Source organism: Nyctereutes procyonoides, unplaced genomic scaffold, assembly GCF_905146905.1.
Source record: "Nyctereutes procyonoides isolate TBG_1078 unplaced genomic scaffold, NYPRO_anot_genome, whole genome shotgun sequence".
NCBI lineage: Eukaryota > Metazoa > Chordata > Mammalia > Carnivora > Canidae > Nyctereutes > Nyctereutes procyonoides.
In genome coordinates this window covers 49,982,998-50,007,075 of record NW_026575020.1, presented here as the reverse complement: position 1 = coordinate 50,007,075, position 24,078 = coordinate 49,982,998, and the positions used below count along the sequence as shown (strand labels likewise).

General features: G+C 37.1%; 1 protein-coding gene and 1 pseudogene across 2 annotated transcripts in view; one reads left to right on the top strand and one right to left on the bottom strand.

Moving 5' to 3' along the window:
* The window catches only part of ABCA9 (ATP binding cassette subfamily A member 9), a 59,479-nt gene that overhangs the window by 8,707 nt on the left and 26,694 nt on the right, over positions 1–24,078 (top strand). The window contains exons 4-22 of one of the 2 annotated variants that reach the window (XM_055324624.1): positions 270–477; positions 1,992–2,156; positions 2,719–2,822; positions 3,411–3,637; positions 5,820–5,961; positions 6,225–6,410; positions 7,288–7,435; positions 8,048–8,216; positions 8,987–9,048; positions 10,068–10,178; positions 10,798–10,973; positions 11,210–11,329; positions 11,571–11,709; positions 12,411–12,501; positions 14,661–14,800; positions 18,550–18,669; positions 19,872–20,070; positions 21,871–22,037; positions 22,669–22,802. In XM_055324624.1, the coding sequence (XP_055180599.1) occupies positions 270–477; positions 1,992–2,156; positions 2,719–2,822; positions 3,411–3,637; positions 5,820–5,961; positions 6,225–6,410; positions 7,288–7,435; positions 8,048–8,216; positions 8,987–9,048; positions 10,068–10,178; positions 10,798–10,973; positions 11,210–11,329; positions 11,571–11,709; positions 12,411–12,501; positions 14,661–14,800; positions 18,550–18,669; positions 19,872–20,070; positions 21,871–22,037; positions 22,669–22,802 (2,808 nt within the window). Of the gene's footprint in view, positions 1–269; positions 478–1,991; positions 2,157–2,718; positions 2,823–3,410; positions 3,638–5,819; positions 5,962–6,224; positions 6,411–7,287; positions 7,436–8,047; positions 8,217–8,986; positions 9,049–10,067; positions 10,179–10,797; positions 10,974–11,209; positions 11,330–11,570; positions 11,741–12,410; positions 12,502–14,660; positions 14,801–18,549; positions 18,670–19,871; positions 20,071–21,870; positions 22,038–22,668; positions 22,803–24,078 lie in introns of those variants that run through there. The other variant, XM_055324625.1, reaches the window with a different exon arrangement.
* Positions 14,862–18,060, bottom strand: LOC129509294 (uncharacterized protein C3orf26 homolog; annotated as a pseudogene).

Here is a 24,078-nt window from a genome sequence, read left to right as displayed (position 1 = left end):
CTTCTAACAGTCATGTTAAAGTATGATAGACTTAGACTCTCAGTTATAATTGGAATAAATGCCACAACTCTCTCTTGGTAGATGATGCACATATTTCAAAATGTCTAATCAAAGGATAAAAGAAAATGGAAACATTTGGGGAACCATGAGAGAGGAAAAAAATGGCCCAAATTGCATAACAATACTAAGTGTTTTAAGTTGTTCGTGGATGATTTATCTGTGGATGAACAGCTACTGATTTGCTTCATTTTTCTCTCATTGCCGTGTAGGAATGGTTTTTCTCATTTCTTCTAGTGCTGTTTACATATCAATTCTCCTCCAATTTACATCAAGTTAATGACTTTACTCAATTGCCTGCAATGGATCTGGGACGTGTAGATAATTTTAATGATTCTAATTATGTAATTGCATTTGCACCTGAATCCAAAACAACCCAGGAGATAATGAACAAGGTGGCTTCAGCCCCATTCATGAAAGGTATGTTCCCTGGCAGATCTTGGTGTTTTCCTTATTTGCAAAGCACACAAATTTAATTTGGGATTTCCTGTTATCCTCATTATAGTCTATATCAAAATGAGACAGTCTGGTGTTATTCGAATGTATGTTAGTGAGAAGATTCTGGAGATGTTGGACAGTGCTGACAGCAGGGTTTTTAAATCTCTTCAAATCCATAAAAAATTGACAGAGAAATTAGACAGCAAAACCAAGAAATCACAGGCAGTAGTCATAAACAAAACCAGGTGGCAAGGTTATTTCTCCCCCATGTTCTCTCTCTCTCTTTCTCTCTCAAATAAATAAATAAATAAATAAATAAATAAATAAATAAATAATTTTAAAAAATTTTGTCATTCCAGATAGATAGGAAATCAGTGATAACAGATTCTATCAAAGGGGCTCAGCAACCAACTTGAGGATATTCCCACTGGTCTAAGTTGGTGTACTTTGAGCTTCAAAAAGAATAATACGTGCGATGATTTGAAACTCATCCCATGTATATGTAAAATCCAGGCTTTCCAAATGTATAAAGAGAAAAGAATCTCTTTTGGAGGATGGTACAGAACCAGTCCTTCTTATGAAAATTTGTACATAAAGGGAAGATACCAGGATTTATCCTATATGAACTGTACTATTGGATAATCAAACAGACAATGGGAAGTGCCATTTTTATAATATTTTCTACCAATAAATAAAAAACAAATGATGGAAATATACTATCACCATTTTGATAGTCCCATTGAATTAATGGACCTAGGCACTGAGCATCCATGGCTACTAACATCTTCAAAAAACCAGATTATCAGAAATCATGATACTCTGACGAAAGAACACACCATCACCTATAGTCTTGCCAAAGGGATTTGACCAGACTCTGATTAAGCCTCTGGATGGCAGCTGCCAGATTGCAGGAAATGCAGACGATTAGGAGCATGTCGAATTGCACTAGAGCCGTGGGCATCCAACAGAATCTAGACTCCAGGGAATTACATGGTTTAAGTGACCCAGGTTTGGTCAGTAACAGTCATTAATTCATATTATATCTTTTGGAATAAACAACGTACCTTGAGAAAACATTCTCCAAATTTAACAACTTTCTACTGTCTTTGGAAGTTTGGCCACGTTGACACCATCACCATATGAAAATACATATTATAATCATAGCATCTACTTCATCTTTGGATAGATCTGTGTGTAACATGAGTGATATTGCTGCTATTTCAAATTCATTGTGCTTTAAATCCTGGGTTTAAAAGTGTATTTGGAAAGGTATGATCTATTTGTGATAAAAGCGATCTCCACATAACCGTGATTTTATCTAGAATTTTAGACACTTCCCCAAGGTGTGAGTCTGTTTTTAGGACCAGCCCTGCCTTTAGTGAATAAAGGATTTTAACATAAAACAACTTTAGCATAATTGGATATGGCATGGCATGCTGTTGTTGGACCACATGGAAATCTTCTAACTTATCAGCTACTTCTTTCTTTCATGCCAGGAAGAACAGTCCTGGGGTGGCCAGATGAGAAAAGCATGGAAGACTTGGATTTAAACTACTCTGTAGATGCAGTGAAAGTCCTCTTTAATGATACCTTCTCATATCATTTGAAATTTTTCTGGGGAGGTAGGATCCCCAAGGTGAAGGAACACAGAGACCATTCAGGTAACTTTCCTACAAGAAGTTTGGGGTTTGTGTGTGTGTGTGTGTGGTTGTGCGTCATCAGCCACCAGTGGGCACATGTGGTCACTGAGGGCTGCACAAACCTACACAGGTGCACTCTTAATTGCTAAACATACATGAGATTCATTCTTATTTTAAACAAGCTTGTCTCCTTCAGTAAGTTGTTTAATTAAGAAATTGTATTTGCTATTATTCCTGTGTTGCTCCTAAATACACCCTGATGGAAAGATTCTTGCTCAGTGATTCCCCAACGTTTAAAAAAGTGTAGCACTTTCTTGGCATAAGCAACAGAAGAGCAGAGCTCAACAAAACATTCTTGGCTAACTGAGAGCATGACAAGAACGAATGAAAAATTGTTGGTAACTGGTCTTAACTACATTAACCAAGCAATTCTGGTGTGCTCTTCAAACCTCACCCGAGAAGTCCTACCATACACTCTATTATGGTGGACTTGGAGGGCATTTTGAAACATTTGAGGTTTTGCTTTTTCCCCTAACCAAGAATGTCCCATCCCACCATAAACGGTTGTGTTCTTTTATTAAAGCTCATTGTCAAGTAATGGATGAAAAAGTCACATGCGAAGCTTCAATGTTCTGGGAGAAAGGCTTTGTAGCTTTTCAAGCTGCCATTAACGCTGCTATCATAGAAGTGAGTATATGAAGCTAAAGGAAACCAACTGCATTGCAAATTACATTTCCATGATGGTGCTATAATGGATTGTCCCATCTCGGCATTTAATTAATTGATTCACTTATTTGGCACAATACACTGAACAACCGTTGTATTTAAGCCATTACACTAAGCAATGAGGATCAGGAGATCAGTAGAACACGGGTACTTTTCTCCAGAGATACTGGGCAGTGAGGAGATAGAGATATGGATATGAAATCACAGTAAGAGTTTAGGTTCTATTGTGGAATTATACATGCGTGCAAGGCAAATAATGGAGCAGGAGATACTTGATGAGAAATATCAGGGAAGATGGCTAACAGAAGCAGCATTTCAGTTGTGCCTTCAAGCCTGAGTAAAATTTTGTTCAGTGAAGACGATAAATAGGAAAGATCTGAGGATCCGGGACAGAACTTGGGAGCGTTTCAGGAACTACACGGGGCCAAATCATGATGAGCCTATTTATTTACATGTGGAATGCACATAATTTCTTATAACTGAGGGGAAAACTCATGAAATTATAAATTGCTTGATGATAACAATTTGTTCATTGATACCTTCCCTTAGATTACAACAAATCATTCAGTGATGGAAGAGCTGATGTCCATTACTGGTATAAATATGAAGATACTACCTTTTGTTGCCCAAGCAGGAGTCGTGACTGATCTTTTCATATTCTTCTGCATTATTTCTTTTTCTGCGTTCATTTACTATGTATCAGTCAATGTTACACAAGAAAGACAATACATTAAGTCACTGATGATGATGATGGGCCTTCGAGAGTCAGCATTCTGGTAAGTTACGTGGCCACAATCTATCACGCAACATCAATAAGTACAGCAAGCTGGTTAGACTCCCTAAGCCTATAAAGTGTCATGTTTAAACTTGATTCTTTCCTAAAGTAGGGCATTGTAAATGATTGTAATAGACTCAAGTAAGCTTGGTAAATAAGAGTTTTCATACTTCTTTGAATTAAAGGAAGCCTGGTCCCATAGATGTCTGCTGATACTCACTCAGGTCACTAAGCAATAGAAAGAATGATTCTGGGGCACCTGGGTGGCTCAGTAGTTGAGTGTCTGCCTTGGGCTCAGGTTGTGATTCCCAGGGTCCTGGGATTGAGTCCCACATTGGGTTCCCTGCAAGGAGCCTACTTCTCCCTCTGCCTGCCTCTCTATCTCTCTCTCTCTCACTCTCTCTCTCTGTCTCTCATGAATAAATAAAATCTTAAAAAAGAAAGAAGGGAATGTATTTAAAGCGTTTTGTGTTGAGTTTAACAAGAATTAAGCACTCAATATTAGATGACAGTTAATAAAAATTTGAGAAGGGTCACAGGCTGAGAGATCAGTAGATGTAAGTTAAGAAACTGAGTGAATCCCCAACCAGAAACAAAAAAAAAGAATTTAATGGGTTTAGCCAAGGGATGTATTTGAGATATAGAATAGTAAAATCATGAGTTCTGGACTGGAAAAGTCATGGGTTGAACTGGATTTTTTTACACACTGATGTTATTGTCAATGGTGAACAAGATTTGTGGAACATACAGAATAGTTCTGGACGGATGCCATGTAGTCGCTAAAAGGAGGTTAGGCACTGTTCAGTTGAGTCAGAAGACCCCACATTTTACACCAAATTTATTTATTTTATTTTCTCCAGAGATGTTCAATTAACTGAGTGCAGAAGTGGAGAAAAAGGATGGCTAGTTTGATCTAGAATGGGAGTTTTTTCTGGTGTCTCTTTTGTATTAAAATTCTGTAGCTCAACACCGAAGAAAATCTTGCTATGTTTTTTAAAAAATAGAAATCTACAGAGTCAGAGAAAAGTAAATAATATGATAAAAAAAAAAAAGAAGAATAGAGAAACCAAATCCATTCAATGAAGAAAGGTTAAAAAAAATCAGGCTTTTTCCTCCCCTAAGAAAAGGCTATGACATTCTATTGATACCGCATGTGAATGAAATTAAGAAGTTCATGGAGAGACGAACAATTTCAGATGAACAGACGTGACTGAGCAAAAGGCATCATTACAATTAGGCAAGACTTCCCAAAACAGGATGGCATTTAATACTTTGAAGAAAAGAAAGCTAAGTGTTCATGATAACCAGTTGCCACATCACACGCATAACATGCATTTTGTTTAATTCTCTTATTATTTTTTCAGGAGACAATAAGGAAATTTAAAGAGATTGAGTTAACTGCCTCTCAGGACCATACAGTTAACAGTGTAGCAGAGAAAACCTGAACCTACATCAGTATGATTAGAAAGCGTCTTCTCTTTCCCCTATCGAGAACTTTCTTCCTGTTTCTTTAGCATTGAGAGCAAGAGAAACATATCTTCCGTATCCATCTATCTTTCTGTATCTCTGCATCCCTATGCCTAAGTGTATATCTGATCCATACCTAATATAAATCTAATCGTCACATCAGGGGTTGGCAAACTATGGCCCTTCTTTGAACAATCTGCAAGCTAGGAATGGCTTTTATGAAAATGCCTTAAAAACTCAAAAGAATATGTATGACACACCAAAGTTTATATGAAATTCAAACATCAGTGTCTTGTTATTGGAACACAGCCCGGTCATTTGCAGATTGTCCACGACTGCTTCCGTGCAAAGGCAGACTTCAGTAGTTGCAAGAGACCGTATGGTCCAAAAAGCCTAAAAGATTTACTGATTTGCTGATCCCTGCTCCGTCACCTGTTTTTTATCCATGGTCTTTCTACTTTACTGAAAGAAGCATCCCAGAACGGATGTGTAGGTCAGAGATGTCTTCCCAGAAAACTGCTCCCAATTACCCTCATTACATTACTCAGGCTATTTCTTTCTTATTTTGCAATCAGCTACGTATTTTACCTATTTGCTTGTTTATTGTCTACCTTCCCTGGTAGCATATGAACTTTGGGGACAGAGAAGTTTTCTAATGTCTTCGCTGTTATATTCCCCTTTACTCTCAATGAACTGATGCTTAGTTTCTGTGCTAGGCTCTCCTGGGGTTTGATGTATGCTGGCTTCATCTTTATCGTGGCTACTTTGATGGCTCTTATTGTAAAATCTGCCCAAATTGTCGTCCTAACTGGCTTCGTGGTGGTCTTCACCCTCTTTCTCCTTTATGGCCTGTCTCTGGTGAGTTGGTGAATTTAGTATCTCTCCCTCTCTCTCTTTTTTTTTCTCTCTCTCAGAGAAACCTACCAGTCATTTCTCACTGATTCTGATCACACCTTTTCTGTTTCTCTTTGCAGCATATGAATATTTGCATGAGACAGTATCTGGGGCTGGGATGGGGAGGAACAGATGTTATATATTTTTGTATTATGAAACTCTTTTTGTTATGCTACTGATGATTCTCAGAGAATGATATGCTACCTGAAGTTTTTCTCTCCTTTCAGATAACCTTAGCTTTCCTGATGAGCGTGTTGATAAAGAAACCTTTCCTTACTGGGTTGGTTGTCTTTCTCCTTACTGTCTTCTGGGGGAGTCTGGGATTCACTGCATTGTACAGACAACTTCCTGCATTTTTGGAATGGACTTTATGTTTTCTGAGCCCTTTTGCTTTCACTGTGGGCATGGCCCAGGTAAGAGTTAATATTTAACTATTTGATTTTTTACAAAACAGTCAAAGAATTCCCTCTGAGGAAATCATGCTATATGTTCTAAGCCCCAGAATTCCCATCCACTTTTGTGAAGATACACATTAAGTTATCGGAGAAGTTTTTTATTTTTCTCTCTCAGTGTAACTGGCTCTAAGTCACTAAATATAGGCTGATACTCCATTATCGATGTGGTTCAGCTTTGGCTTTTCGTGGGTTGTCCCCGTGAACATTTAACTAATTCAGTGCTCAGGTAACGGGACCCTTAATTTTATCGCAAGTATTTGAAGACCAGGAATTCAATAGAAATAAATTTTTATTTTTAATTGCCCACTTGTATATGGAACTGAACCTCTTCTCAGAAAATTTAATTCCAGGTATGACATCATAACCATAAAACGCTACAGGAAAGGTTATGTTACATGTAAACTCATCGTATCTCACTATATAATAAATTATTCTTGTGTCTTCTGTCCAAATACTGAAGTATTTCACTCCACCCACCCACCCACCCCTTTCAACTGGAGCCCCCTGTCTAGAATGTTCCCTTTGCCCCCATCCTACACCTGATTAAATCCTGTAGACAGCCTCTCCTTTGAGTTTTTATTTCCCAGAGGACTTGCCTACTTCTCTGCCCGTGGGACTCTAAGCCCTTAGTACCTACCCCCGCTAACTTCTCAAATTGCTCTGTAGCTAGATGAATTCAGTGCTATGTCTTCCAACAGATTAGAGCTCTGTAAAGACAGGACCTGTGTTTTATTTATCTTTTCAATCCCAGTGTTCAACGGAAATCAGACATTAATAATTTTTCATACTTTATTTATCCTTTTAAAATTCAGTGTATGTATCTTTTTTTTTCCAGCTTATACATTTGGACTATGATGTGAACTCTAACATCCATTTGGATTCTTCAGACAACCCCTACCTAATAATAGCTACTCTTTTCATGTTGGTTTTTGATGCTCTTTTGTATTTGGCTTTGACATTATATTTTGACAAAATTTTGCCCAGTAAGTAGTAACCTAATTGTGATTCAATGCCATTTCATTCAGTGCTTTTCTTTAAAATAAGTGTCTACAGGGGCGCCTGGGTGGCTCAGTTAGTTAGGCGTCTGCCTTCAGCTCAGCTCATGATCACAGGGTCTTGGGATCAAGCCCAGCCTTGGGATCCCTGCTCAGTAGGGAATCTCCTCCCTCTCCCTCTGCTCCTCCCCTCTGCTCATTCTCTCTCTCAAATAAAAAAAAATCTTTAAAAATTAAAATAAGTAAAATAACTACAATATATTGAATATAAATTATCAAGCATTTTTTTTCACAATTTCTAAGACAAGCTCATTGTGTATATGATGGGCTGCACTTTGTTTATAGAATCACTTTCTAAGATCTTGTTCTACCACAATACTTTAAATGGTTTCTTTTTCAAAAGAGATACTTGCAAGAGATTAAGGATGATTATACTATGAGTCCTTGCATTAGAGCTAGGTGAGGGAAGCTAGTGCTTGGTTCTGGATCTTAAGGGTGTCTAAATACTTCCCAAAGCAGTTACCTTGACAAGATGTCCTGTGGTCACCAACCCTTAAAGTGGTGACTGATGCAATGTTCTGTTGCCTTCTGTCCGTGTAGCTGAATATGGACATCGACGTTCTCCTTGGTTTTTCCTGAAATCTTCTTTCTGGTTTCAACACCAAAGGGCTGATCATGTGGCCCTTGAGAATGAAATAGATTCAGATTCTTCACCTACCGACTCTTTTGAACCAGTGTCTCCAGAATTCCACGGAAAAGAAGCCATAAGGTAATAAAAGAATTACATGAAGGTGCAAATGGAGGAAAAGGTCAGGGACCAGAGGTCTATCAGGCAAAACACAGATGTGACAAAGATTTCCTGGGTGCCTCTCTGTACCCACCTACATCCAGCCTATTCCACTCGTGAAAGGCCACAATCATTGTTAAAAGCACTTTGTTTTCTGATATTGTCAGCATTTCTATTTACAAATATCTTATGGCAGAACAACAAACATCAATGAAAAAATAATCGTCATATTTCCATTTCTCTCATTTTTTTCTCTTCTTTGTGCTGTTCTCTCTCTCTCTCTCCCTTCTCTCTCTGCTCTCTTTATGACAGACACTGTCATCATGTCCCTTGTTATTCTTCTCCCTTTCTCTGTGATTTACCCTCTCTCCTCTCTGCCTCCTGATGATAAAGAGGAGAAAGAAGAGACAGGTGATGCAGAAAAGGGAAGATAGGCATCCAAGAAGACGGGAAGAAAAACCTAAGTTAGGGTACTCATGTCATGCATATATCTCCCTTCTGAGGTGATGGATGTATCTTAATGCTGATTGTTTTGTTTCCAGACAACTAGAAATCCCAAACTTCCCTGGATGTTTGCTCAATATTTGTTCATCATTCGATTTGCCATTGTCTCCTCAAGAAAGTGTTTCCCATCACCTGGGCTTGCGTGAGGGAAAGACCCCCTGGATTTTCTCACCGCCTCAAAGACTTGATTTCCTAATCCTCTGTTTCCACAAGGTCCTTAAAACATTTTCCTCTTTTTTTTTTTTCAGAATAAGAAATCTTAAGAAAGAATATGGAAAAGGAAATAATGAAAAAGTAGAAGCCTTGAAAGGTAATAAAGTAAGATCACATTTAACAAGGCTGTTGGATTTGGTGACTATGCCTCACTGTTGTACTGTCTTCACGGGGATAAAGAACAGATATTCCAGACACCACAACTCTCCTTCTGAATAAATGTAAAACCACATAACAATTTTAGAAGGTCAGGGTATGCCTTGAATAAATGTAAAACCACATAACAATTTTAGAAGGTCAGGGTATGCCTTGAATATCTGATAGATTTGAAAGATGTGTGACTGCATCATGATATTCTTATTTTCAACTCATCACACTCTAATCCTAATAAACAATCTTTATTATAGTTGACCTACTTCTTTTTTTTTTAAATAGATGGGTCTTGCTTTTTTTTAAAATTTATTTATTTATGATAGTCACAGAGAGAGAGAGAGAGAGAGAGAGAGAGGCAGAGACACAGGCAGAGGGAGAAGCAGGCTCCATGCACCATGAGCCCGACGTGGGATTCGATCCCGGGTCTCCAGGATCGCGCCCTGGGCCAAAGGCAGGCGCTAAACCACTGCGCCACCCAGGGATCCCAGCTGACCTACTTCTAATGACAGAACTGCCCTTATCAAAAAAATGGTTAATTATATAATAAGATGTCATGACAATGCTACAGCTATAAAACGTGTATCATAGGAGATACAATTTTAAAGGGAAGAAGTTGGAAATGGATTTTATTTTGAATCTTGCTAGCCAAATATACACATGCTATAAGAAATTATAAAAATTTTGGAGAATGTGGGGCACCTGGTTGGTTCAGTCAGTTAAACATCCAGCTGTTGGTTTTGGCTCAGGTCACGATCTCATGGTCGTGAGATAGAGTCCCATGTCGGGCTCTGTGCTCTGCACTGAGTTTGCTTGAGATTCTCCTGTCTCCCTCTGTCCCTCCCCCTGCTTGTGCTCTCACTCTCAAAAAAAAAAAAAAAAAAAAACAAATTCTTAATTTTTTTAAGAGAATGTATAAAGTTAATATGTAGGCTCTGAGTGGGGTATTTTTTATAATAATTCCAGGTCTAGTATTTGACATATATGAAGGCCAAATCACTGCTCTCCTTGGTCACAGCGGAGCTGGGAAAACAACCCTGTTGAACATGCTCAGTGGACTATCCACCCCAACCTCAGGTGAGAAGATAATTATGGGCAAGAACATGGGCAAATTAATTAGCTATGCATTTCATTAATTTGTTTTGTTGGTTATTTCCATAATTAGTAGTTTCACTAACTACTAGTCTCATTCAGGTGCGTTAGAGAAAAGTTTTACAAGTGTCTTCAAGCTATTCTTTTAGTAGATGTATGTTCTATTTGCTTAGGAAAATCTTTGTGGTTTAAGTATTTTAAGATAAGTAGCTCTATGAATGAGCACTCCAACTGGTTCAGAGGAATTGGGAACATTACATTTCTAGTCAATAGTGCATTCCTTATAGGTACAGTATGCTTAAAAGATTTGGGTGACTGACACACATTGTTTTTTGCTTTAAAATACCTTAAATTGGGCGGGGGGGGGGGCGGGGATCCCTGGGTGGCTCAGCGGTTTGGTGCCTGCCTTCGGTCCAGGGTGTGATCCTGGAGTCCCAGGATCGAGTCCCGCATCGGGCTCCCTGCATGGAGCCTGCTTCTCCTCTGTGTCTCTGCCTCTTTCTATCTGTGTTTCTCATGAATAAATAAATAGAATCTTTAAAAAATAAATAAAATAAAATACCTTAAATGAAGCGTGACTCACTGTCAACCTTTCTACCTCTAGGTTCAGTCACCATCTATAATCACACCCTTTCAGAAATGACGGACTTGGAAACAGTCAGAAAGCTCACTGGAGTCTGCCCACAATCCAATGTGCAATTTGACTTCCTCACTGTGAAAGAAAATCTCAGGCTCTTTGCTAAAATAAAAGGGATTCAGTCGCATGAAGTAGAACAAGAGGTAGAAGAACATGTTAGATGTGTGACGTGTAGATGTCTCACAGCCATGAACGTGTAATTGTTTATCTAGAAAATTCTAAATGTATTTGTGTTACTTCTACATGGTTCATCATCTAAAGGGTAAAAAGACCTTTTGCAAAGCACAGCACAATGATTGTGTTTTTAAAACACAGGTGCTGGGTTGGGGATTTCACCTCCTTTCCTTTTTTTTCTTTTTTTTTTTTCTTTTTTGGTTAGATACAACAAGTTTTAAGGGACTTGGAGATGGAAAATATTCAAGACATCCTTGCTCAAAATTTAAGCGGTGGACAAAAAAGGAAACTAACTTTTGGGATTGCCATTTTAGGAGACCCTCAGGTAAGTCAAGCCAAAATTACTGGTGAATGAGATTGAGGACTATGGATCTATCGTATTCCATCAGACTGAATTTGCAAATGGCAAATGCAAAAGAACTGTTCCAATGAAAAATTAAGTAGTAAGATATTTCTTCCAAAGACTTTTACACATATATTGCTTTTAAAAAAAAAAGTTTTTTTGTTTTTTGTTTCTTTTTTTTTACCTCCAAGAGGGAAATGATTTCATATTTCCTAATGTGCAGGTTTTGCTCTTGGACGAACCAACCGCTGGCTCAGATCCTCTTTCAAGGCACCGTGTATGGAACTTCCTAAAAGAGAGGAAATCTGATAGAGTCATTCTCTTCAGTACCCAGTTCATGGATGAAGCTGACATCCTGGCTGGTGATTTATTTTTTTTAGAGTCTACATATAAGTGAGATCATATGGTATTTGTCTTTCTCTTTCTCAGACTTATTTCACTTAGCATAATCCCTCAAGTTCCATCCATGTTGTTTTTCTCTGATGTATCTTTGTGAGAAATTAGGGACATGTGTGAAATATGTGTAGATAAGTTCCAACACAGCTGCCGTGTGTGTGACTGTCATGAACCAAGAGACTCTTGCTGTCACCCATTTGAATGTCCACTTCTCCATGTACATTGTCCCACAGATATATTCTGATCCTATTGCAAAGCAACTGATTGGTTGTAAAAATGTAGCATACTCTCAAACACATAGTATGTTTTATTCAGTAGCAATGTCAGTTAACTTGAAACAGATCCTTTCATTGTATGATAATTTTTCTTAATTTACTAGGAATAAACTAGCATATCATTTCAGTTATTGGATGACAAAGAAATTGGCTTACATATGACCAGAATTAGAATGCAAATATTTTAGTGAGTCATCTCCTAAAACACATTACTTATTAATGGAGATATTCTTTTATATTTTATATTTTATAAATATATTTTATATATTTTATATATAATAAATATATAATATATTATATATATAAAAGATATATATATATATCTTTTATATTTTATAAACAGTGAAAGAATAACCCCTTAATACAATGTGTTGTTTTCCTTTTCTGCTTAGATAGGAAGGTGTTTATATCCAATGGGAGGCTGAAGTGTGCAGGCTCCTCTCTATTCCTGAAGAAGAAATGGGGCATTGGCTATCATTTAAGGTAACACCTGTATAGTTGGAGACTTGTTGGAACATGTAACATGTTGTGGACAGGAAATTTCAGTAGTAGTATGTTAAAGGAGGCTACAAAATTATTAAGATCATTTCAAGAATGCTGTGTTAGAATGACACCACAAGCTCTCTTTCTTAAACTAGAACAAAGGGCAGGTGGGATTGTAGACTTGGAGAATACAAGGATGATTAAGCTGAGTTTAAACAAAATTTTTGGAAAATATTTTCACAACACATTGTTGCAAAGAGAAATTTAGTGACATTCCAACCCTCTCTCATCATTTTTCCAATACTTCTTTTCGTAAATTGGGACAATTTCAATAGCCTCCTGTCCATTCTCCATGACTTCATCTTCTCCTTCATTCTTTTCTATCTCCTTCTCTTTCTGATAATAATTAACATCATTATTAATCATTATTATATTACTAAGTAATGTCTATTACTTATTCCATGTTGGCTATGCTCTAAGTTCTTGCTAAGAGATTTACATATGGAATACTCATATAATTATAGTTAATCTTTCAGATAACTGTAAGAAGATGGTATTATTAGTCTCTGGCATGTCAGGGAGTTTTAATAATATGCCCAATCTCACATCATTTAAAGTGTTAGATCTTTAGGCCAAGCTTACAAGTGTGATGAATCTTTCCCTATACTTCCTGCTAAAATATTATTATTTCTTAAAAAAGAATTTAAGTCACTTTATCCTCAGAGGTTAAATGTATTCCCTCCATTATTTACTGAGGGTTTAATCTGATCAAATCTACCATTCCATCATAATTGCTTGGTACAATCCAATTGAATCAATACTTTCCAACTAAAATAAACCACTCATTAAAAAAATAAATAAATAAAAATAAAATAAACCACTCATTGTTTTCTAAGTATGTTCTGTGATTTAGCTGTCTTCTTTCTGCTCAGGGTAGGACATCTGTTTGACATTCCTCCTCCACCCCATTTTAACCAAGTTCAAATCTTATCTATCCTTGAAAGTCTTTTCCGAATATTTTCTCCTTAATAAGCATCCTCTTTTCTGGAATCTGAAAAGCACTATTTTGAATTGTTACCTTAGGTAACTCAATTAAGTCTCTGGTCCTCAGTAATTTCATGTATGTAACAGCAGTAATAATACCTACACTGCAGTCAAGGCTAAAAATATTGAATGAATGAATATTTGACAAGGTACCAAGTGCCTAACTGACTTAACTTCCTTCTCCCTCACTTCTTTTATAATATGCTGCTTTATATGACTGCTATGTTCCATGCTCCTGTAGGGAAGGCTCTATATTCTTTCTGTTTGGGATCCTGGATAGTGTATTGTATAGGGTCTTGTAAACACAGAAGAGTTTTAATCTAAATTGATTTTTTAGGTTTGTGTCATCAAAGTGATGTCCTCATCATTTTATTGCATCAGTAAATTTCAATGGATGTGACTAAAATGGTGCTTCTAAAAATCTAACGATTTCATGAAGAACTTTATATGTTCTTACCAAGACGGATCAGCTTTGATTTGAATAAATTTTGGACAAAAAAAGTGATAAAATTAGCTAACACATACTGAAGGTTTACTTGGTGTAAGGCTCAGTGTGATCACAAACATATTTTATTTTATTCTGTCTTTCAAAATTCTTTGAGAGATGAGTATTGGGACATTGATTGGAACTTTGATGGAAAATTGATGCTGGAAGAGGTTACACCCAAGTTCTGGAACGTGGATCAGTAGGGCATTAGGACCATGTTCTTAATGTCTGTATCAAGCTAACCTCTGTGTCGGTTTTCACTGTGTTCAAATCTTAGTTTTTGCAAAATCCATACTTTACTACAAAGGGAAAATTCAAAGCTGAGCTTTTGGATAGATGGAGACAAAATTAGGCATTTCCTTCACCTCACTCTGGCCACCATCTCGCTGAATATCTTTCCTCCAAATAATAATCCTTGAGTTATTATCCCTTACACTAGAGCCTATAGATTGATTATACAGTTTGAACTGTATTAATTTGGACTATTATTGGACTATTTATTTTTAAGTCTTGTTTCTTCCATTATATATATATATATATATATATATATATATATATATATATATATAAAATGTATAGAGATGATGTTGGGTAAAAATGGCTTTAACACGTTCTTTTTAAATGTCAGTTTGCATCTGAAAGAAATGTGCGATCCAGATAGTATAACATCACTTGTAAAACAACACATCCCTGATGCCAAATTAACAGCACAAAGTGAAGAAAAGCTTGTATATACTTTGCCTTTGGAAAGGACAAACAAATTTCCAGGTAAGAGAACGTGGAGACCACAGAATGGTTTATAACAATGTTACTAACTGTAACAGTAGCCTTAAGAATGATGGCTGACACCTTTATACTTGCTAAGTGCATGGCACTTTGCATTAATTCTCCAATATTCCCCAGGGTTACTGCTAATATTAGCTCCTGATATTATCCCCAGATCATTTATGAATAAACTGGGGCAAAAGATGCTAAATATGCTTCATGTGGTGACATATGCAATTAAGAGCTTCAGGACCACATCAGGCTAAAATTAGAAATATTTGGGACATTTGTTTCAGGAACAAATGAGGGAGAGTGGTCCAGGCAAGGAGAGGTCTGTGAAAACAGCATAGAGTGTTAAATGGGACCTAAGGGAAAGGTATGACTCCACAGTACATAGCTTTGTTAAAACACCGTGACATAATGTTATAACCTAAGTAATTTTGATCAACCTATATATTTCCAAACATTCTAAATTCACAACCTTTCCACAAATACAGAAGCCTGGAGGCTCATTGCCATTCCCACTTTTCTATGTGGTCTCCCAACATGCTTTCATTTGCCAAGAGTTTTGAGGTAGGTTGCATTCAAGGGGAAAAAAAAAGTGTAACCATAAAATGTGTTTACTTTGAGTCAAAGAAATTTGACAGCTTTTAATGGAAAATATTGGCTCCCATAGCTGCCTACATGAATCAATAAACGCCATGATCATGGTTCATAAGAAACATAGCACCAGACAGTAGGGTGTGGTGGTCAAAACCTGGGATACTAGAGCCAGACTGGGTGGGTTCAGATCCCAGCAAGGCTGTTAATAGCTCTGTTATCCTGGACAGGTTGTATTACTTTTCTGTACCTCAGTTTCCCTGTTTGTAACAAGGGGATAATGACAGTACTAACTATATAGGATTTTCATGAGGATTAAATGATTTAATGTATTTAAATATATTATTAAAATATTAAAAATAGGGGCCCCTGGGTGGCTCAATGGTTGAGCATCTGCCTTTGGCTCGGGTCATGATTCTGGGGTCCTGGAATCGAGTCCCACATCGGGCTCTCCACTGGGAGCCTGCTTCTCACTCTGCCTATGTCTCTGCCTCTCCCTCTGTGTCTCTCATGAATAAATAAATATTTTTTAAAATTAAAAATAAGAAAATATTAAAAATAAATACAGCACCTGGAATCAGACCTGACCTAGAAGCTATGGTATTTCTCCAAGTCTAAAATAGCCTCAGCTATATAGGATGTGCTACCAAGAAAAAAGAAAGAAAGAAAGAATGGCACCATTTAAAATGACATACCAGCATTTGTGATACATGCACATTTCAGATATGGTAAAAGATGATGAAATGTATTTATCTTAGAATCAGTGAGATAACTGCAGTCTTAGATGCATACACCATGTCTTTGACATACATATTCGTGTGGAAACAGAAATCTTTTTTTTTTTCATATACAGGCTGGTGATACTTTATTATACAGAGAAGTTGGCAAAGGACAGCTTTATTTTTGTCAAAGAATCTCCACCAAAAATCTCTAGTGATTCATCTGGTGGTGCAGTTAACATAATAAAACAATAGCTGATATTTACTGAGTCCTTGCAATATTCCAGAGCTATTAAATGAGATGAAAATCCCAGCATAAAAACTAAAATTTTCATTAGAACCCAGACTTAGAAAAGGCCCAGCTTCAAAGATTCTGATTTTCACAGGCTGAGGACTCCCATTTCCAGAAGTTCAAAAACCTCCTTTCTTATCTCGGGAATGTCCACCATCCTCCTCAACTTCTGATCTCTCCACTTCCAGTCAAAAACCAGGAACTTTAAGGGGTTCAAATTAAGGCCACCTTGTTTAATGAGTTCTTTAGTCCTCCCTGGTGTTCCTACACCCAGGTGTACAACACGCTTCTCCAGCAGCTTTACCTGCTCCTGGACCTTTATGTGTTTTGCAAATAATTTCATAACTTTGCTGTCTCCTCTGAATGCTGTCATCGACCTAATGAGCTCCAAGGCCCGGACAGCAGAGCTGCAAAATGAACAGCATCAGAACCGATTTCTTCTCATTATGGTTTTTCCAAAGTTTTACCCACTTAGGGCAGATTTCTCTTAGGTATGATGAAAGACTATGAGTCAAATCATTGGCCTTGAGGAAACAGGAGTCTGGTAGGTTTAGTTCTTCCAATTCAATCACTGAGCGGCTGCTGCTGAAATAGTCCTTCATCAAGTTCTGCAGGTCTTCAGGGGTCCCCGGTTTTGGCTCTGATTTTGCAAGAACATCAGTAATTTTCTTCTTTCTTCTCCTCCTTGTCTTGGTGGCATCTTCTTTTGTGGAAACAGAAATTTTGATGAGGCCACAAAGCAAACTGTTACCTGATTATTTGTTAAATGCATTTCAAAGGAGAATGCACAATTTAAAGAAAGACTGAAAAAGAACCAACACTTAGAACTCATTAAAAATCATGACTACATCTGTATTTTTATTTACCTAACACACTGTTAAGAAAGAAACTTTTAATTTCTACCAATATTTGAATTGGTTTATCCTTTATTCTACTTCCAATTTTCCTGAAATGCCCCCAAATATTGCCAGTATCTTTAAAATCAACAATAACAACCTTCAAAATGGCCTACTCATTCCTATAAAGACCAACCTTTTGAAAAAAAATTTTAATTTATTTATTCATGAGAGACACAGAGAGGCAGAGACATAGGCAGTGGGAGAAGCAGGCTCCGGGCTTGGAGCCTGATCCAGGACCCAGGAATTATGATCTGAGCCAAAGGCAGATGCTCAACCACTAAGCCACCCAGGGGCCCTAAGACCTACCTTCTTTGAAGGCTCTTGTGTAATCTTCATACCATGGTCAGAAGTGGGAGAAGAGAGTAAATACAAAGTTGCATATATACTTTGTCCTTTCCTTTAATTTATATATTTCTCTAAACTAGGGAAGCCTGTGCAGCACCAAATTACTTCTATAAATATTTGTGCTTTTGCTTTTGTTACTCTGCTGCCTACTAGTTATTCTTGAGAGTATTCTTCTCTCAGTTTTTGGAATAATATTCCTGAATTAATGAGGCTTTAGAATGTAACATTTCCTACCTTAGTCAGTTGGGGTTACTAACACCTACTACAGACTGGGTGGGTTTACAAACAGCAGACATTTATTTTTGATGGTCCTGTAGGCTGGGAAGTCCAGGATCTGGGCTCCAGCACAGTTGGGTTCCGGTAAGATACCTCTTTGGGATTGCAGAGTGCAGACTTCTTGTTTCCCATATGGCAGGGAGAGGAAGCCAGCTTTGTTGTGACTCTTTCAAAGGCTTTAATCCTATTTATGAAAGTTCCAGGCTCAGGACATCATCTAATCCTAACCACCTCCCAAAGCCCCCCTTCCTAATACCATCACACTGGAGGGTAGGGTTTCAACATATGGATTTGTGGGAGACCACAAGTATTCAGTTCATTTATCACTCTCCCCATAATCAAATGCAATTAGTTTTTTAAAAACGGAATAAATAAAACATCATATTTCTCAAAGAACCCTGCATAATCATTCTAAGAATGAAATGTAGATGATTACAATTTTATACTCAAGACATGGAAACACACGGTATAGGTTATTTTAGAAATGAGGGAATGTCTATATCATAGCTTTGTCTCTTATGAATGGCTCATCACACATGTTCTCTATTGTTCAAAAATATAGTTATTATCAATATCATTACAAATTATATTCTTCTCATGCATTTCTGTGACTACTTTTAGATCTTTACAGGGATCTTGATAGATGCTCTAACCAGGGCATTGAAAATTATGGTGTGTCCATGACAACCTTGAATGAAGTGTTCTTGAAATTAGAAGGAAAATCAGCTATTGATGAATCAGGTAAGAAAAAGAAGAAGAAGAAGAAGAAGAAGAAGAAGAAGAAGAAGAAGAAGAAGAAGAAGAAGAAGAAGAAGAAACTTCCATTTTATCTTTCTGTGGAATAGTCTATCTTGAAAATATATTTTGAATGATGAGGTTCTATGCTTTTGGAGGTGCTCTGATTCAGTCCAGTCTTGGGAAAACTTAGAGCGGAGAAGAGATGTATTTCTGTCTCTTTCTTCCCTTTTCGTACAATGCTGGCACCCTCTCTTAAATTCCTTATTTTCTACTATGCATTTTACTAAGAGTGTGGAATATAGCAGTGTAAAAGACTAGGTCCTCATGGAGTAGACAATAAATATGTGATACAAGTGCTACAGAGAGAAGAAAATTCGAGTTGTATGTTGACAGTTAACTCTTGTTGTAACATTTTGAGGATATTGTTCCAATGTCTTCAGGGTTCCATCATTACTGGAAGATTTGTTGTCAGCACAAGTATCAGTCCTTAGAAAGTCCTCTCTCCTTGATCTAAGTTGATTCCTTGCTTCTGGTTTACTATCATTCTACTTAGTTAACTCTTTACTACAGCTCCCCCCCCCCATTTTCTAATTTTTTTTATTGATTAAGTAGGTTTTTAAAAATTCCTTATTTCCCCTTTTATTCACTTTTGAAGTTTTACACTTGTGGTTATACTTAACTTTTAATATACATATTTTATAGCTTTCTAGAAGTCTAAAGTTGATCAGTTTTTCTAGGATTGTCTTCCAAACAATCTTATTTTTAATCATGGCTACATTAAAAAATATTGCCTCTACCAATTTCACATCCTTGGAAGGGAATGAGGAGGGTTGTATATGTACCAGCATTTCCACCTTTGTCAGAAATACTGATCATTTATCTTTTGCAATGAACCGGCCAAGTATGATTTCCCTAGAATGAATGAAAGCTAATGTCCTTAAAGCTATAGACACAAAGCTTATTTAAAAGAAAATACAAGATTTCTTTTATTATGTCATTTGTTTTCTTCCTGTATTATACTTTTTTTTTTTTGCCTTGTTTCCTTTTATTTTGTGGTCACTCTAGTAATGCCACAAATTAGGTTTTTAGGATCTTTGCCCAAGATTCTTGACTCTGACACTATTTGGTGAAAATATGGTCATAGAAAAATCTAAGTAATATGTGTCTAAAACAACATTATAAAGTATTGATTTTATGTTTTATAGACACTGGAATTTGGAGAGAGTTACAAAGTAATAGGACAAAAGACACAGGAAGCCTTGTTGAGCTGGAACAAGTTTTGTCTTCATTTAAGGAAACAAAGAAATCAATCAGTGGCATGGCTCTCTGGAGGCAGCAACTCTGTGCCATAGCAAAAGTTCGCTTCTTAAAGTTAAAGAATGAAAAAAAAACTCTGTTGACCATGTGAGTATCCGAGTGTTTCAGACACATTTGGTCAGTGTTCTCAAAATAAATTCAAGGGGAAAGAAACCCCAAAACCTCTTGAGATAAATTCCAGTAATTGCATATGGTCTTTATTAATATAGAAAACAATTTCCAATTGCTTTGGTGAGTATGTAATTGCACCCAGTAAAAAAGTTTGGGCTCTTTCTTTTTATTTCACACCGCATCTGTTCTTATCAAAGGGTTGAGATCATTTTTCTGAAGTATAGAAGTTAGCATTTGGATCCCATCCCCAAAACATCCTATCCTCTTTGTCCAAGTTACTTTGTGCCAGGCTGTGTCTAAGCCAAGGCTTCATGTCACTGCCTGGAACTTGCTTCATGGTTCACGCATTTCCCGCTAGTTTTGGGCTCTTCATTGAGTCACACCTCCTTGCGAAAACCCTGCTCTCCAGCCAGGACTCATTCATTAAAACATATTTGTTAGCACCACTGCACAGCACTCCATGTTAAATGTCTGTAACATGTATCGAAATAAATCAGACATGAGATTTGGCTCTTGAGGGTGAGTAGAAGTACACTAAAAACCATGGCATAAGATTAGACAATATTGTCGACCAGAACATTCAGTATGAGAAAGATTATGTACCAATATGGGCATCAGAAAAACGATTTTGTATGAGGGAGAAATGGAGTCTGGTATAGAAAAATGTAACAGGAAAGAAAGGAGGATGGAAATTCAGGCAGAGGGGCAATACTGAGTTTGGAGATATATGAAAAGTCAGAAGAGCTGTTATCCATTTCAGTGAATTATAACAAAGTACATGGAAAAGTAGAAATACTTTTGATAATATATTATGTACAGCTGAAGAGTTTAGGCTTTATGAATAATAAGGAATATTGAATTTTTATTTGAAAAGGTGATCAACATAATTAGAATAGATTCTAGAGAGGCACCTGGGCGGCTCAGTCAGTTGGGCATCTGACTCTATATTTCAGCTCAGGTCATGATCTCAGGGTCATGAGATCGAGCCCCATGCCAGACCCCCATGCTCAGCAGGGAGTCTGCTTGGAGATTTCTCTCTCTCTGCACCTCTTTCCACCTGCAGTCGCTCTCACTCTCTCTCTTTCAAATAAAAAAATAAACAGATTGCCAAATTGTACATAATTGGGCAACAGTGCAAAGAAGGTTTAGAAGCAGTAGACTCTGGAGGTAAGGAAAATGGTCATTGAGGACAATATTGAAAAAGGTCAGGAAAGAGATAATTAAGGTCCTGACTTGAAAAGTAAAAGAGGAAAGGGTTTTAGGCACGTAACGATGATACGATAGAAATTTTCAACCATTTGGAAGAGGGACTTAAAACAGCCAGATGAGTGGAAAGTGATTGGCCCTTGGAACTTGAGTGAATGAGAAAATGTGATTTATAGAAACTGGGAACTGTAGGGGTAAGAGTTTCAAAGTGTAGTACATCTGAGTGTTGGTGATATGCCAGAAAAAGGAAGACATGTGAGATGGAAACAGAGGAAAGAAGTGGGAATCAGAAAGAGATTGAACAGTCGTACCCAGCCAACATCATGAGCCTGAGTGACATTTCCAAAATGAGGAAGGGAGGATGGGGGAGAGGCATTTAGAGAGAAGGTCCCAGCATAGAGACATAGGAACTACTTCACGTTAGAAGAAACGGGGGAGAAAGCATGATTTCTATATTTGGTTAGTGTGTATGATTTCTTTCTTTTATGATACCCATTATCTACTCCAACTGAAAAATCTACAAAAGTTCCTATAGATGAGTTTCTTTCTTTTCCATTTTCCTCCATGTAGATTATTGCTTTTTGGCATTAGCCTCTGCCCTCAGCTTTTGGAACATCTGTTCTATGAGTTATATCAAAAAAGTTATTCTTGGGGACTGACTCCTACTATGTATTTCCTCTCGCCGGGACAGCCACCTCAAGCTCCTCTGACCCACTTACTGGTCATCAATAAAACAGGTAAAAGTACAGCTAAAATATAACTTTCCAGTATTGCTCTTATAGAGAGATTCCCCAGACAATATAAACCATGAGGGGAAAAATAAATCCTGTGTGTTGTAGAAAACACACAGGAGGCCAAGTAGGAAATTAATTTTAAAATGAAAAGTTCAAGATTGGAAGTTTATTTTAGAAACGCATGTTGCAACCTTACTTAAATCCTGAAGTTTATGGGACCAAGCAACAAAAGGGGATTTAGTAAGACAAATCTATATCTCTGAGGTCTTCCCACAATATTTTTAAAGTATTATGCAGTCTTGGACTCTGGAAAAAAATCTGGCCCAAATTTCTAAGAAAATAGATGATTACTATCTTTAAGGATTATAATGTTAATTTTAAGTAGTATTTCTACACTAACAGAAATTATATGTAAGTGGCTAGGCTCTCGGTAAAGTAATCTTGTCCTATCTTTGATATCAGAGTGGGTTTTGGTATCATAGCCTCAATTCTGCCTTTCTAAAGCAATCCGTAGACAGTTCTTATTGTGATATGCTTTGGGTGACACTATTTTATTTTAGTTTAGCTTTTTAAAAATATATTAATTGACCATTGTTTTACTTTGCTCTTCTTTTGATTTTTACCTTCTCTGTAGGGTCAAGCATTGATAACTTTATACATTCACTGAGGCAACAGAACATAGCTTTGGAAGTGGATGCCTTTGGAATTAGAAATGGCCCAAATGAGCCTTCATACAATGGTGCCATCACTGTGTCAGGTGATGACAAGGTATGTTGGGCTCTGATAGTTGCATCTCACCAAAGATGAGTTGTGAACACCATTTGAATAATACCTAACAATTGACATAAAAGGCCAGTTTAACACAAACAGGTGGGATATCTCTCATTTTTAGAGGAGAAGCTATACTACGATTATTTGCCCACAGTCTCCAATACATTACAAAAACATATAATGAAATGCTGTTGGATTTCATTCCTTATTAAATTGCATGCACTATTATGAATCATTCATTTAAATCTTTTTCTCAATTGGAAATCACTTCAAATTACATTTTGACAAATCCTCTAATAATAAATCTGATAAATACCTACTGGGAACTGTAGCTCCATTACCAAAAAAAATAGTTCTTAATTTTTTTTACAGTGGATTTGCATAAATTTTTTATGAGAGAACAGCTCAAGTCTTTTTTCCTGCTAAACTTTACACAAATGAGTCAAATCTTCAGATAAATCTTTATGCTCCTCTATCTGATATTAAAAAACTTCTTAGTTTCCTACAACTTGTGGTTCATGAATCAATATCAGTGGATCATTGCTAGGAATGAAGACTCTCAGCCCCCACTCCAGTCCTACTGAGTATCTGCACTTAAATAAAATCTGCAGGAGATTAGTATGCTCCCTAAAGTTTGAGAAGGACTGCCTTATTTGGCAATATTTAAGATTGATGTATTTCTTATAAAAAATTTATATTTCTGCTTCTGTTGAAAAATCCCTCCATATGCCAATTTTGGGAGTCCGCAGTTGGAATTGAGAAATAGTTGCCCAGTTTAGACTTGGACTTTACTTGCCAGGTTGCTCTATCTCCACACTGCTTCACCCATGTATATTACCTGTCTACACTGTGAGGGAGTTTGGGGAGAGATCCCCGGGGTAGACAAATGAAAAAAGATGACAAGACAGCATTCTATGTATAAATCAGAGCAGGTGAGTGTTACAAACCTTGACCATTTGCAACTTGTCAGAGTTAATTTTCAGAAATAATTTCTGTGCCAATAATAAAATCAGAAATCACTTTTGATCAAACTAATTCTTGGTATGTCTTTATCAGGTTAGTTTCCAGTATGCTCAGAAAAATAGGGTTTTTTATTTTTTATATTTTTTTATTCATGAGAGATACACAGTGAGACAGAGAAATAGGCAGAGGGAGAAGCAGGCTCCCTGCAGGGAGCCTGATGCAGAACTTGATCCCAGGACCCTGGAATCACGACTTGAGCTAAAGGCAGACGCTCAACCACTGAGCCACCCAGGTGCTACCAGAAAGATAG